The sequence below is a fragment of the Phyllobates terribilis genome, unplaced genomic scaffold, assembly GCF_046119375.1.
Source record: "Phyllobates terribilis strain yellow unplaced genomic scaffold, ASM4611937v1 Scaffold_9__5_contigs__length_417890890, whole genome shotgun sequence".
Lineage (NCBI taxonomy): Eukaryota > Metazoa > Chordata > Amphibia > Anura > Dendrobatidae > Phyllobates > Phyllobates terribilis.
In genome coordinates this window covers 113,367,469-113,382,830 of record NW_027362769.1, presented here as the reverse complement: position 1 = coordinate 113,382,830, position 15,362 = coordinate 113,367,469, and the positions used below count along the sequence as shown (strand labels likewise).

At 42.8% G+C, this 15,362-nt stretch overlaps 1 protein-coding gene across 2 annotated transcripts in view; it reads left to right on the top strand.

Annotated features, from left to right (window-relative positions):
• The first annotated feature begins 479 nt into the window (after positions 1–479).
• The window catches only part of HAT1 (histone acetyltransferase 1), a 51,021-nt gene continuing 36,138 nt past the window's right edge, over positions 480–15,362 (top strand). The window contains exons 1-4 of one of the 2 annotated variants that reach the window (XM_073645665.1): positions 480–579; positions 7,285–7,356; positions 9,462–9,537; positions 9,790–9,910. In XM_073645665.1, the coding sequence (XP_073501766.1) occupies positions 573–579; positions 7,285–7,356; positions 9,462–9,537; positions 9,790–9,910 (276 nt within the window). In that variant the 5' untranslated portion in view covers positions 480–572. Of the gene's footprint in view, positions 580–3,818; positions 3,950–7,284; positions 7,357–9,461; positions 9,538–9,789; positions 9,911–15,362 lie in introns of those variants that run through there. The other variant, XM_073645666.1, reaches the window with a different exon arrangement.

Here is a 15,362-nt window from a genome sequence, read left to right as displayed (position 1 = left end):
TTTTTTGCCGCGTTTTTTTTTTGAGCACCTATTACTTCCTATGGGTGAATAGACGCTGCGAATACGCAGCAAAAACCCAGGTGCGCTGCAAAAACGCTGAAAGAAGTGACATGTTCTCCTTTCCAAACACACAACCAAGTCACAAAATAAGCAGCAAACAAAAAGCAACATGTGTGAACAGAGAATTCTGGTTTCTCATAGACTTTGCTGGTACTGCAAAACGCAGCTGAACATTTGCATAAAAATTTGGAGCAAACTACGCTGCAAAACCCAACCTGTGTGAACACAGCCTTAGGCTCTTGCAAATGTAGTAACACCAAGAACAATCTGAGAAGCCAAACAAGGCTTGGTCCTGAAGGGGTTACAGAACACTACAGTAGCTGATCCCCTGCATAGAACGCTGGACTGGACATTGCCTGCTCAGTGTTCTAGGCGGTTGCTAGGAAACCATGTAGCGCTTGGTGAGCCAGCGGCCGCCGCAGGAAGCGGAAACACATCAAGATGTCACGTGTGCGGCGGAACGCGCCGTCTGATTGGCTGTGGCCTCTTGACGTTGCTGTAGATGAGCAGACATGGCGGGTAAGTTGCAGGGGAGCGGCGCTTATAGGAGCAGGTTACAGGACAGCTAATAACACTCACCACAGCTGAGCAGCCTTCCTGGTGCGGCCCCCGGGGGTCAGCAGGGTGGGTGGCGGCGAGGGCCGGTGTGTCCGGTCACACGTCACTTATTTCTCCCCCTCCTGCGCCATCTCCCGCCAAATACTCTGGTATCTTCACGCTGACTGTTCCCGGGCCCCTGCGGCCTCAGTGTGCGCCATACCCTGTATCACAGGCCCGGGTCAACCAGCTTGTGCTATGTCTTGTGAAGGGGGTGAAGGACATGGGTTTGGGGCTTTTCTGCGCCTCTGATTGGTCATTAATAGACTTAGGCCAAGTGATTTGTTACAAATTAACGTTAAACTCCAGCAGAATAGTGACCTGCTGCCATTGAGCGAAGGAATTAAAGGGGTGTACTCACCCTCCCCGGGTCCAGCGGTCTGATTTATTTGCAGCAAAGAGAATATGCCCAAATTGAATTTTGGGAGGTTTTCTCACCTGTAGATCACTAATATCAGTTTATTGTGGGTGTGATTCACCGCACCCGTGCCAATCAGCTCATTGAAGGTCTGTATATTTTGTAGTGGCTGTGCCTGCTACTGGCTTGAATGAGGCTGAACTGCACCGAGTTGCAGTACCGAAGCACAGTGTACAGCACTCTGCACTCAATGGTGATCCCCTTCAGTTGACTGATAGTATTGTAGGGTTAAACCTCAGCCAAGCTGATATTCACTAGCTATTCTAATAGGCAGAAATTAAAGGGAATATTTTCTCCCCCTTCTGAGTGCAGCATGGACAGAGACTCTGATTTCAGCTATGCATCACTTACTAGGCTTCTTGCTACAGTTTTGATATAATCACTCATTTTCTGCAGGTCTAGCAGTTCTCTGAATTCTGAGCTATTTATAACCCCACCCACAGCACTGATTGTCAGATTTATGCCTATGCACAGTGTACACAGGAAGCTGTCAATCACTGGTGGGGCGGGGTTAAACAGCTTATGACTTTGGAGGACTACCTGGCAGCAGGTTTACTTGTGCTCTAGTGATAATCTCCTGCTGATAAAACTGATACCATTAAATCTGTAGCAAGCAGCCCAGTAAGTGACACATCGCTGGAATCAGGGTCTCTCTCTACACAACGCTGCTCTCGCATTTGGTGACAGATTCTCTTTAATGTACTGCAGAATCCCTCAAGCAATTGTTTCCTAGAAGTGTCTGATTGCTCAGGGTCCTGTTGAATCTTGTCACAATTTATTTTCTGTCAGGTTCACGTGGAATATAACAGCAAATCCTTCATAATGCAGTCAGAGGTACTGTGCCTCATGCGCATAATACAACTGTGTCCATGAGGCCTTTTGAGCGAACAGATCAGAATAAACAACCTACATGTAGCCTCATTCAGACATCAGTAATGCTCCTGTATTTTTATGCATAATGACTGACCATGGGTCTCACAAAGTAAATGAACAGCTTCCTAGGGATCTGTCTGTGTTGTACTTCTTGCTAGTGGCCTCTGTGTGACTGTCATATTACATACAGGGGGCCTGCATGAGCGCCATGTGCTCACATATGCTACTTGTTTCTACCTTTTAAGCCAGAAGTGAATTCAAAATGGATGAGAAATATAAGGCTATGTGCTGACGTATAGCCCACCCTGTGGCCCTGACGCTGTGGAGGAGCTGTACGTGGATATGCAAATGAGCTCTTTTTTTTTTTTTTTTTAACCTATAGACTTTCCCCATAGAGATTAGGTTTATGGGGAAAGTCTGCATGCGGACCCACAGGAGAAATTGACATGCTGCGGTCTGGAAAGACGCACCGCATGTCAGTTTCCACAGGTGCACAGAGACGCATAGTGGACATGGGATTTGTACAAATCTCATCCGCTATGCTGTAACAGCTGGCCGCTCCGGGCTTGACGCTGCATAACACGCAGCGGCTCTGGATCGTCTGCACACACCCTAAAGGAAGGACTGTAAAAAACTGCTACAAGAACTGCATGAGTAATTGCATCCTAAGACACGAGCTGCATGGCATTCAGGGTGTAATGTGCTGCTGTGCTCCACAGCAAAGCAATGAAAAATGTACCTTGGGCATTTTTTACATGTTGAACTTCTGTAGGGGATCAATGTGCAATCCACCGTCAATTGGTCTTACCTCAGTCTTACCCGGTACATGACTCCTGTTTGGATACACTATATACTGTATGCCAATTGTCCTGCTCTGTACATTTATTGCAGCTGCAACTTTATTCCGATCAGAACCTGTTGTGTAATCATTGCAAAAAATTAAGTAATACGCTGTCAGGTAAAGAATTTTGCAATGGGAGGTGAGTGACGCTGCTGACATTGTCTTAAAGGCCACTTGATGGGTGTTGCATGCGGCGTAAACCTGCTGATAATTGTTCTGTGCCCCTTTTTACAACATCAGCAGTGCTTCTCTCCAAATTGAAAAGTGAGAGGTGTCAGATAAACTCCCCCTTGACATGACATAAATGATCTTTTAACTATATTGTCTGTGTGTTGAAGCATTTCAGTGGAAAAATATACCTGGTTGCAATTTTGTGGCCAGGCTCTGATTCATCATGTGTTTGTTTTTTTGTTTGGGAGACACTACAAAGTGGTATCAGAAGTATATGGAGGATGCACCTTCAGTATGCACTAATGATTCTGTTTTGTTATAAAAACTCAATTGTAATGGCCTCAGGCTGGGTTCACAACACGTTCAGTGTCTTTGTTGGGGCTTATATCCGAACCCCCGCAAAATGGGAATCTGGGGTATGCGCTAATGGGGCCATTGACTGTAATGATGCAAATGGAGTCAGTGTGCTGTTTTTGGCAGGATATGTCTAGTAGTCAATTATGTCTTGGTTCCCGCCTCAACTAGTCATATACGGCCGAAAATTATGCATAAAAGAGCACACTGTGACTCAGTCAGCATCATTATAGTCAATGGACCATCAGCACATACACCCAAATCCTATTTTGGGAAGGTTTGGTTGTAAGCTCTGACAGAGCCACTGAACGTAGGGGCAAATGCAATGTAAATATAGCATCAAGGCTGCGATAATTGTGTTTTAATGACAAGTTGATGCAGTAAATGTACAATTATATTCTGTATAAGGGCAGCATAGTATGGGGATAGGTCTGCTCTCCTATTATCTAAAATGTCACAAAGTATTTCTTGGGCTTCATTCACAGACTTTGCTATCCGGACCGGCCGCATGTCTTCTGACCTGAGTTCAACAACCTCATATATGCCAATAAGGCTGCTGAGTCTGGATCAGGATACCTGCAGCCGCTCTGGAAATCACAGACCATGAAACACGGACATGTGAACGAAATCTTCATATGAGTGATCCCAGAGTACCCCAGACACAGAAGTATGAGTCTGGTGTATTCAGAAGAGCAGCATTCACCTTTAATCCTAAAGGCAGGGATTGTCAGCTGTCTCCTCTGACTCTGCAAACTCAGCTGTCGGCAGTCTCTGTGACCACTGTATGAATATATCTGTAATTTACATAAACTTTTCCTAGGCGAAAAAAACTTGTACACAAGCTTGCAACCATCGCCCCATTCTCAACTTTAGTAATTGCGGCGATCACTGACCACTTCGTTTTTTTTTTTTTCCTCCTTTAATGTACCTGGATGTATATAAAGTTCTTGAGCAATTGTTATTTTACGGCTTCTTTGTGACAATGTTGTTTAAAGAGGATCTGTCACTAAATTTTTCTTGTTGAACTGGACACAGGATATATATTTATTTATTTTTTTGCCTCTTTGTTGCGGAGATATCAGCAATCATAGTAACTGGCTCCTTATGTGCTCATTTCCGTTAAGTCCAAGTGGGTGTTATCAGATATTTTTTTTAAAACTGGGGTCGTGTACTTCTTCCTCCTCTATGATGCTGACCAATCAGAAGCGGGCAGCAACATTCAGTGGAAGAAGAGCACGCCCCCACCATAGCTTACAGCAGATTTATCAGCGTGTGAGATGTAAGGATACAGCTCTGTTCTTAGTCTAATCTGCATGATTAGAAAATGCTGGGAGAAGAGCACCGATGATTCTCACCCATCCGGTAACGTCCCATCAGCAAGCGAAAAATATCTAATGACACGCATTTGGTCTTAATGAAAATTAACTCATTAGGTGGCAAATACTTTAACTGCTAAATTGCTAATATCTCCGCAACAGAGGCAAAATAAAACAAACAAAAAAAAAAAAAATACACATTTTACTCCGCTCTTCAGCCAGTATTACACCGTGTGTCCAGCTAAACTGAAAAATTTGGTGAAAGGTCCTCTTTAAATGTAAACATTTACAAACCTAACCCTTCTCAGAGCTGGTAAATGTAAGCACTTGATATAATTCCATCCATTTCTGAGATTTGAGTAGAGCTAGGTCTGTATGGTTGTGCAAGCAAATATTTTTGCGCATTGACAGCAAACGGATATCTTAACAATAGAGAGAAACTGAAAGAACAAGATGTCTATTTATTTGCAAATTGTACCAAGTATAATTGGTACACTTCTATTACTACATTTGGCCCTACTCCGTGTAAATTAGCTGGACGCCACCTTCTTCATATATATCAGGAATTTATGATGACATTGTCAGTTAACCATAAAATTGGAGCATCCGTCACAAATCAACAACAAAATAACATGTTAAATGTTCGAATATTCACTTTATCATAAATATAACCTCAAAGAAAACTAAATACTCAGGATATTCAATAACATATATAGGTTTATTAATGCATAGAGATAAAATAGAACAGGGGGGGGGGGATACATAAATTGGAAATGTACACGGGAAAGACATAATCCCAAAAAAGAATGTGGGGAGTGGGTATATAAAATAAGAAATGGTTTCTCTGAATACAATGTAAAAATATCAGCAAAAGTACATAAATATAGAAAATATTAACTGAATAAATAGAATAAATAAATCCTAGTGGATAGTTTAAATATAATCATGCTGCAATATTTATATCATCATATAAGCATAGTATATAACATCCAAAAAAAACAGGGAGGAAAATGAAAAACAAACTATGTAAGGACACCCCAGAACATACAGTGTACATACAGTGGCTTGTGAAAGTATTCACCCTCCCCCCACCGGCTTCCTTTTGTGTGTGTGTGTGTGTGTGTGTGTGTGTGTGTGTTTTGCTACCTCACAACCTGGAATTTTAGCTTTTTTTGAGGCTTTGTATCAGTTCATGTAAAGAAAATGCCGACAACTGTGAACATTTGTTTTTCTTTTTATTGTAAAGCTAACAACAAATGGGACAAAGTCACTGAAAACTTCAGTGTGTATAACTATTCACCCCCCTAAAGTCAGTACTTTGTAGAGCCTCGTTTTGTGGCAATTACAGCTGCAAGTCGCTTTGGATAAGTCTCTATGATCTTGCCACTGGGATTTTTGCCCATTCCTCAAGGCAAAACTGCTCCAACTCCTTCAAGTTACATGATTTCCTCTGGTGAACAGCAATCTTCAAGTCTGACCACAGATTTCCAATTGGATTAAGGTTTGGGCTTTGACTACGCCACTCCAAAACATTTACACGTTTGGCCTTAAACGTCTTAAGTCTTGGGTCATTGTCTTGTTGGAAGGGAAACCTCTGTCCCAGTCTGAAATCAGTGACAGACTGAAACAAGTTTTGCTCAAGAATATCCCTGTATTGCGCACCATCCATCTTTCCCTCGACTTGGACCATTTTCCCTATCCCTGCTACCTAAAAACATCCCCACAGCATGATGCTGGCACCACGATGTTTCACTGTAGGGATGGTGTTCTTGGGGTGATGGCCTGTGTTAGTTTGGTGCCAGACATAATGTTTACCTTGGTGGCCAAAAATAAAAATTTTGGTCTCATCTGACCACAGCACCTTCCTCCATACATTTGTGGAGTCTCCCACATGTCTTTTGGCAAACTCGAAATGAGTCTTAGAATTTTTGAGTGTAAGTACAGGCTTTTATCTGCCCACTCTTCCATAAAGGCCACCTCTATGGAGTGTATGGCTTATTGTGGTCTGGACAGATAATCCAGTCTCTGCTTGGGAACTCTTTAGCTTCTTCAGGTTTACCTTTGGTCTCTGTGCTGCCTCTCTGATTAATGCCCTCCTTGCCCAGGCTGAGAGTTTTGGTGGGTGGCCCTCTCTTGGCAGGTTTGTTGTGGTACCATGTTCTTTCCATTTGATGATAATGGATTTGTTGGTTCTCCGGGGGATCATCAGAGATTGGGATATTTTTTTATAACCCAACCCTGACTTGTACTTCTCAACAACTTTGTCCCTAACTTGATTGGCGATCTCCTTGGTCTTCATGGTGTTGTTTGGTTAGTGGTGCCTCTTGTTAATGGTGTTGCAGCCTCTGTGGCCTTTCAGAAAAGGTAAAGTGTATATACTGACAGACCATGTGACAGATTGCACACAGGTGGGCTTCATTTCACTAAGCATGTGAATTATGAACGTAATTGCTTGCACCAGAAATTGCAAGGAGCACTAATCTCCATAGAAGACACTTGTAATAAGTACACTGTAGTCGTTGTTCACATGTTGCAGAAACTTCTGTGACTGAATAATTTTGATGCATGTAACAAATTACTTTGTTTCTGCAGCTTGTGCGTGGATTTTTCTCATTCTTAAGCCTCACCAATTTATTTTAATGTTTCTTTCTTAGGTCTCAATACTATGGAAAAGAAGTTGGCTGAATATAAATGTAACACAAATGAAGTTATTAAGTTAAAATTGGGTGAGTATAAACCATCTAAGAGTAGCTATGCTTCCTATCCATATTAACAAATAACTGCAACTTTAAAGGGGTTGTTTTGTCTTCTAATAAGTCTGCAGACTTCTAAATTGTTACAGCGAGCGTTTCACATGCTGTCAGGATTCACCGGTTTTGTAGGTGAGAGTGGATGACCAGGTGACCACAATTGTATACATGCGTTCACGTGCCAACTAAACGTGCTCGGTTTTTCACAATTCACCTATTGAGACAAGCCAGGCATGTCTAATTGGATTGTGGCAGGAAGTATGCGAATCGCATAATTGTTGTCACATGACCGCCAGCTCTCACCAGGAATCCTGACAGCCTGCGCACCTCCCGCTGTATAGCGTGACCGCCCGCTCTCACCAGGAATCCTGACAGCCTGTCACCTCTCGCTGTATAGCGTGACCGCCCGCTCTCACCAGGAATGCTGACAGCCTGCGCACCTCTCGCTGTATAGCGTGACCGCCCGCTCTCACCAGGAATCCTGACAGCCTGTCACCTCTCGCTGTATAGCGTGACCGCCCGCTCTCACCAGGAATCCTGACAGCCTGTCACCTCTCGCTGTATAGCGTGACCGCCCGCTCTCACCAGGAATCCTGACAGCCTGTCACCTCTCGCTGTATAGCGTGACCGCCTGCTCTTACCAGGAATCCTGACAGCCTGTCACCTCTCGCTGTATAGCGTGACCGCCCGCTCTCGCCAGGAATCCTGACAGCCTGTCACCTCTCGCTGTATAGCGTGACCGCCCGCTCTCGCCAGGAATCCTGACAGCCTGTCACCTCTCGCTGTATAGCGTGACCGCCCGCTCTCACCAGGAATCCTGACAGCCTGTCACCTCTCGCTGTATAGCGTGACCGCCCGCTCTCGCCAGGAATCCTGACAGCCTGTCACCTCTCACTGTATAGCGTGACCGCCCGCTCTCGCCAGGAATCCTGACAGCCTGTCACCTCTCGCTGTATAGCGTGACCGCCCGCTCTCACCAGGAATCCTGACAGCCTGTCACCTCTCGCTGTATAGCGTGACCGCCCGCTCTCACCAGGAATCCTGACAGCCTGTGCACTTCTCGCTGTATAGCGTGACCGCCCGCTCTCACCAGGAATCCTGACAGCCTGTGCACTTCTCGCTGTTAGGATTCAGAAGTCTGCAGTCAGGAGACCAGATGACCCCTTTAACACTATTTTCTTTCGTTAATGGCTTGCTGCCTTGGAGACGGACCACTGCTGCTAGATGGCAGAAAATGCACAGTGCTTGCAAGCATTTTTTTGATCGAGCTTGTAAGTATGGTTTTAAAGATTGACAGGTTCACTGGAGCGTGCCATTACCTATTAATCCAGTCCAGCTTCAGCGCTGGGCCTGCATGATAGATGACAGCGGTGGTCGGTCTTCTAGGTAACAAGCTGGAAACCAGAGTGTTAATATCTCAAGAATGGCTGCAAACATTAATTACCATAAATTGCAAAAGTACTTATGATTACAAGAGCTATATCCAGCTATGACTATGGGAGTAACCCTTTAATGGCGCTGACTTTGTCATGCAACCTTTTCCTACAGTTTTATCAGTCCTGGCGATTTGTGTGAACAAAGAAAAAAAATCTCTGAACAGGCAAACAGGTACTCCATGCTTGCCTTATCAGAGCCCTTGAAGCCTCATTTTACCTGCTGGCTCTTCGGATTAGGAAGTCTAGTGTGACATCATGCATGCGTCATCCTGTAGTGATGACCTCACGGTGGGCCTGCTAATCAGCAGAGGTGACAAGGCTATAGTCCGGACAGGCGTGGACTACCATTGTGGCCACTGAATCCAGGGTCCTGCAAATCTTCTTGGTCAACTTTACTTTCTACATTATTATATTTTATAACAGGACTGGGTCAGGATTGTTTTTTGCCCTCAGATTGGGGGTGACGTTTCAAGTCTTTGACAACAAGCAGAAGCATTAACATGGAGCTTTCTTTTTTTTTTTCTCTTCAAAACCCCAATCATCAATCTGTATGAATGGCAGCAGTGTTACAAGAGTCGTGAACACGTGAGTGTGTGCTCATAAAACTTTTTCTAACGCTTTATTTTACCTTCTACTTCACACCAGTGCGCTTTCCTGAGGACATTGATGATGATGGTACAACATTTACCCCAGAGTTCAGTCACCAGATATTTGGAGATGAGTAAGTACTATAAAAAGATACCTGGTTAATAAGTTTCTGTTATAGAAGTAGCAGCTAAAAAATAAGTTACTCAACTAGATTGTGCTGTGAGTACACAACTAAATATACAGTCCCCCTGCACACTTTAAGTGTTGTGTCTTTTTTAAAACATTTTCCATCCCTTTTTAGCTGTTGCATATTGATCTAGTATAACCTAATGAGTAAATGTTCTGATATTCCGGTAAACATTAGTTTTTTCTTTTGTCGTGTCAGTGAGGTGGCTTTCGGATACAAGGGTTTGCAGATTTTACTTTACTACAGCGCTGGAAACTTATCCACCATGTTCCGTATCCATTACACCTCCAAAGTCGATGAAAAGTTTGAAGAGGTCCAAGTAAGTTTTGCTGTGTGTGTGTGTTTTTACTAGACTATTAATATTGCTAATTAGAAATGTGTTTTTGTATAGTCACTGGTATCAGATATCAAAGTATATTTATAAGTTTACTAGCTGGTTAGGCACGCAGAACGATCAGTGATGGATATTTCAGTGCATTTCAGCTGCTATTTTTTGCACCATTATTCAGAAATTATTTTATCATAAAGACTAGAAAATCTATAATAGATTCAAAGGAAAGCAATTATGGATGTCTGTGAAAAGTGGATTTGATTCTAAAAATTTTTGTCTTGTTTGCATTCTGTGCAATTTAAGGGTGTGGCATCCCCTTTGTTGAGCTGACTGGTATATATGTAGCTTACCACGGGCCTGGGTGTTCTGGAGTTGGGACCCAGTCCTATTTGTCTACCCTTTTATATGCATTGCTTCAACTTTGATATACAGTAAGGTTTTTAATATAGGCAGTATAGGTACCGTCCCAATTTAGGGTCACCTTGCCGCTGGTGGGACGGCTTGTATACTTTTTTTGATCAAAAATAGTTCACTAAGTACCCTATATTTATTATGCAACTTTGCTTTACATTTATATATAATGATGGTAGGGTATGAGATATATTTTTGTCTTTTGTAGGTTTTGATTCTAAAAATGTTACATTATGCTTCTGGGTTATAACATAATACTTCTGGATTTTGATTCAGATCCACAACAAAAATTTCCACTGACTTTGTTTCCGCAAGTTGTGAACATGCCCTAAAAGCAATGTGAAATTAATGGGGGCTGTCTGACTGTAAAATAGTGTTTGTTTGTTTTTTGGCATGGATTAATTAAAAAAAGTAACTTGAGGCATACTCTCCTTCCAGCGCAAGATGCTACTATTCATGTCTGCTCCAGAAGTGATGTCTGCCATGTGTTGGAAGTGACTGCACCGTAGCCTCGATCAGACGACTAGAAGAATGCACCTTTGGAGAAACGTTCGATGATGCACTCTTCTAGTTAGCTGACCGCTGCAGCCAATTACTGGCTGCAGTGGTGCTGTGACTTAGGAATGGGGTAGACACCACTTCTGGAGTGAACCCCTGGAGTGTCCTGTTCTGGAAGGCAAGAAGTATGCCTATATTTTAGTATTTTTAATCATTCCATGCCTAATATAAAAATGATTTTACGTCGGGCTGTGGAGTCAGTAAGCCAAACCTCAGACTCCACAGCACGGCCTCACTACTGAGCGTGTACATAAAGTGCAGCACAGATTCATCTCACTGCCTCACTACTGAGCGTGTACATAAAGTGTAGCACAGATTCATCTCACTGCCTCACTACTGAGCGTGTACATAAAGTGCAGCACAGATTCATCTCACTGCCTCACTACTTAGCGTGTACATAAAGTGCAGCACAGATTCATCTCACTACTGAGCGTGTACATAAAGTGCAGCACAGATTCATCTCACTACCTCACTACTGAGCATGTACATAAAGTGCAGCACAGATTCATCTCACTACCTCACTACTGAGCATGTACATAAAGTGCAGCACAGATTCATCTCACTACTGAGCGTGTACATAAAGTGCAGCACAGATTCATCTCACTACCTCACTACTGAGCATGTACATAAAGTGCAGCACAGATTCATCTCACTGCCTCACTACTGAGCATGTACATAAAGTGCAGCACAGATTCATCTCACTACCTCACTACTGAGCATGTACATAAAGTGCAGCACAGATTCATCTCACTGCCTCACTACTGAGCATGTACATAAAGTGTAGCACAGATTCATCTCACTACCTCACTACTGAGCATGTACATAAAGTGCAGCACAGATTCATCTCACTACCTCACTACTGAGCATGTACATAAAGTGCAGCACAGATTCATCTCACTGCCTCACTACTGAGCATGTACATAAAGTGCAGCACAGATTCATCTCACTGCCTCACTACTGAGCATGTACATAAAGTGCAGCACAGATTCATCTCCCTGCCTCACTACTGAGCATGTACATAAAGTGCAGCACAGATTCATCTCACTACCTCACTACTGAGCATGTACATAAAGTGTAGCACAGATTCATCTCACTACCTCACTACTGAGCGTGTACATAAAGTGCAGCACAGATTCATCTCACTACTGAGCATGTACATAAAGTGCAGCACAGATTCATCTCACTGCCTCACTACTGAGCATGTACATAAAGTGCAGCACAGATTCATCTCCCTGCCTCACTACTGAGCATGTACATAAAGTGCAGCACAGATTCATCTCACTACCTCACTACTGAGCATGTACATAAAGTGTAGCACAGATTCATCTCACTACCTCACTACTGAGCATGTACATAAAGTGCAGCACAGATTCATCTCACTGCCTCACTACTGAGCATGTACATAAAGTGCAGCACAGATTCATCTCACTGCCTCACTACTGAGCATGTACATAAAGTGCAGCACAGATTCATCTCACTGCCTCACTACTGAGCATGTACATAAAGTGCAGCACAGATTCATCTCACTGCCTCACTACTGAGCATGTACATAAAGTGCAGCACAGATTCATCTCACTACCTCACTACTGAGCATGTACATAAAGTGCAGCACAGATTCATCTCCCTGCCTCACTACTGAGCATGTACATAAAGTGCAGCACAGATTCATCTCACTACCTCACTACTGAGCATGTACATAAAGTGCAGCACAGATTCATCTCCCTGCCTCACTACTGAGCATGTACATAAAGTGCAGCACAGATTCATCTCACTACCTCACTACTGAGCGTGTACATAAAGTGCAGCACAGATTCATCTCACTGCCTCACTACTGAGCATGTACATAAAGTGCAGCACAGATTCATCTCACTACCTCACTACTGAGCATGTACATAAAGTGCAGCACAGATTCATCTCACTGCCTCACTACTGAGCATGTACATAAAGTGCAGCACAGATTCATCTCACTACCTCACTACTGAGCGTGTACATAAAGTGCAGCACAGATTCATCTCACTACCTCACTACTGAGCGTGTACATAAAGTGCAGCACAGATTCATCTCACTGCCTCACTACTGAGCATGTACATAAAGTGCAGCACAGATTCATCTCACTACCTCACTACTGAGCGTGTACATAAAGTGCAGCACAGATTCATCTCACTACCTCACTACTGAGCATGTACATAAAGTGCAGCACAGATTCATCTCACTACCTCACTACTGAGCGTGTACATAAAGTGCAGCACAGATTCATCTCAACTATAAGCCGAGATCCTTCGATCAGGAACAGAACAGACATTTATAGGACGTTTCACAACTTTCCCAAATTCTTATGAAAACATTTACAGCACCTCCTTCATTGAACTACTGTACCCAATTTATTATAAATTGTCGGAGTCTGTCCATTCTATACAGACTCCACAGCCTTGATTACAGTCTGATAACCCCTTTTAAGCTTTTCTTATATGAAAGGGAGCCACTGCAAAAGCCCCTGTAATGAAAGGAAGAAAACAGAATGGCCACTTAATATAGTAGGTACAAATTAACACAAGTAATTCAACCTTTACAAATAAACAAAGGCAGGATATACGCTCGTACAAATATTCATGCTATATGACAAAAGGGTCAAATGCACCAATGACTGAAGAATTACAAAGGTACAGAAGAGGTAAAGGCCAAATCCACGCATGCAGTGACCCCAGAGGCCTATCCATAGGTAGCATGGGCAAATGTGGGACAAATCACTAGACAACGCACTTCATGTCAATGTACACTATACGTTTCTACCACTGTGGTAATAATACGTTGGTAAATGGACAATGATCCTGACCTGTATCGGGGGGGACCTACTGCTCCTGATTTATGCTTTACAATATCTGATTATTGCTTGATATGCTGCATAAGTTTTTATGAGCATTTTCCCTGCTTTTAGTTATTTGATTAGGTCTAATTATCTGCCCATTTTACCAGCTGTCCATTCAGTTTTTTTCCCCTCTCTGGGCTTTTTAAAGGGAACATGTCAACAGATTCTTGCTGCTTGAACCACAGGCCGCATGAATCCGCCGCTGGCTGTGCAGCTTCACCCTGGTATGTTTTACTCAGGAACACTGCGGTATTTCAGAGTAAACCTACTTTGAAAGTTGTCCGGGTACTCTATGACTTGGCTGTCTAGTATGAGGCATGTTCCCTGCGGCTGCTTCACACCCCGATTTCTTTGACTGACAGGTTTCTCCCTGTCAATCAACTGGTAGAAGCCGCCTGAGACTGAGATGCATAGACCCCGGTTGGCTTCCAAAGTGTGTGTATTCTGAAACATCAGTGTTTCAGTGTAAAACATTCCTGGCTGGAATCACGCAGCCAGTGTCTGGCATATGCTGCCTACAGTCGGGTTCCCTTCAAATGATTTTTAATGAAAATTCTGAATGAATGGAATGTGATGTTTTATTTTTGTTGGTGATTTTTGAATTATTGGTGCTATGGACTTAAACTGTTATGGTATATTACATGAAAGAGGTATACATCAATGCCTTTTAGATTATTCATATGTCTATAAAGTATGATGTAGAGCTGAAGGTTGTTGCTCTTTGTTATAGTCGCTCAATTTAAAAGTTTGGATGTTTTGTGTACACAGTTGGTCTTTTTTTGAGGATTATCTTGATTAGAATTTTATATAACTTATTTTTTGCATGTTTTGTTTTGCTTTTTTAATAATTTTTTTTTTGTCTGTTCATCAAAAGACAAAGGCCATTGTTCAATGCATTGTTTGCACAGCATCTCTAATTACTGGGCAAATCCACTCTGTTAAAGGGAATATGTCAGTAGGATGGACCCCCAAATCTGTGTACATGGCCATGTAGGTCAAAGAAAGTTGAATAAAATGCTACCTTGATATCTGTGATACAATGTCTTATTCCAAAGAAATCCACGTTTTTCTTACTATGTAAATGAGCTGTTACGATCTATGGGCCGGTCATAGATCTCCCTGAGAATTTGCCTTCAGAGATTATTTTAGATAAGTGGCGTTGCTAGTGTGAGACATATAATGACTGACAGTCTGCTCTCCTGTTCTACATGTCTCACACTGGTAATTCCCCATTACATCTAAAATAATCTCTGGAGGCAGATTCTCAGGGAGATCTATGTCCGGCCCATAGATCTTAATAGCTAATTTACATATGAAAAAAAATGTGGATTTCTCTGGAATAAGGCCTATGATTGCAGATATCAAGGTATCATTTTAACTTTCTATGTTCTGGGCAAAAGTGATTCTTTAACCGGTTAATATGCACTAATTTGCAATTTGTCAGATCTCTATGAATACTTGACTAGTTTTGCCTTTCCCCAAGGCAATGTTGCACATTCATCATATGATTAATCCGATACCAGCTACCCCCCCCCCCCCCCCCCAACACCCATTGTGCCCAATTACCAGTAACAAATATATTTACATGCAGCCCAGAGTGCTGTT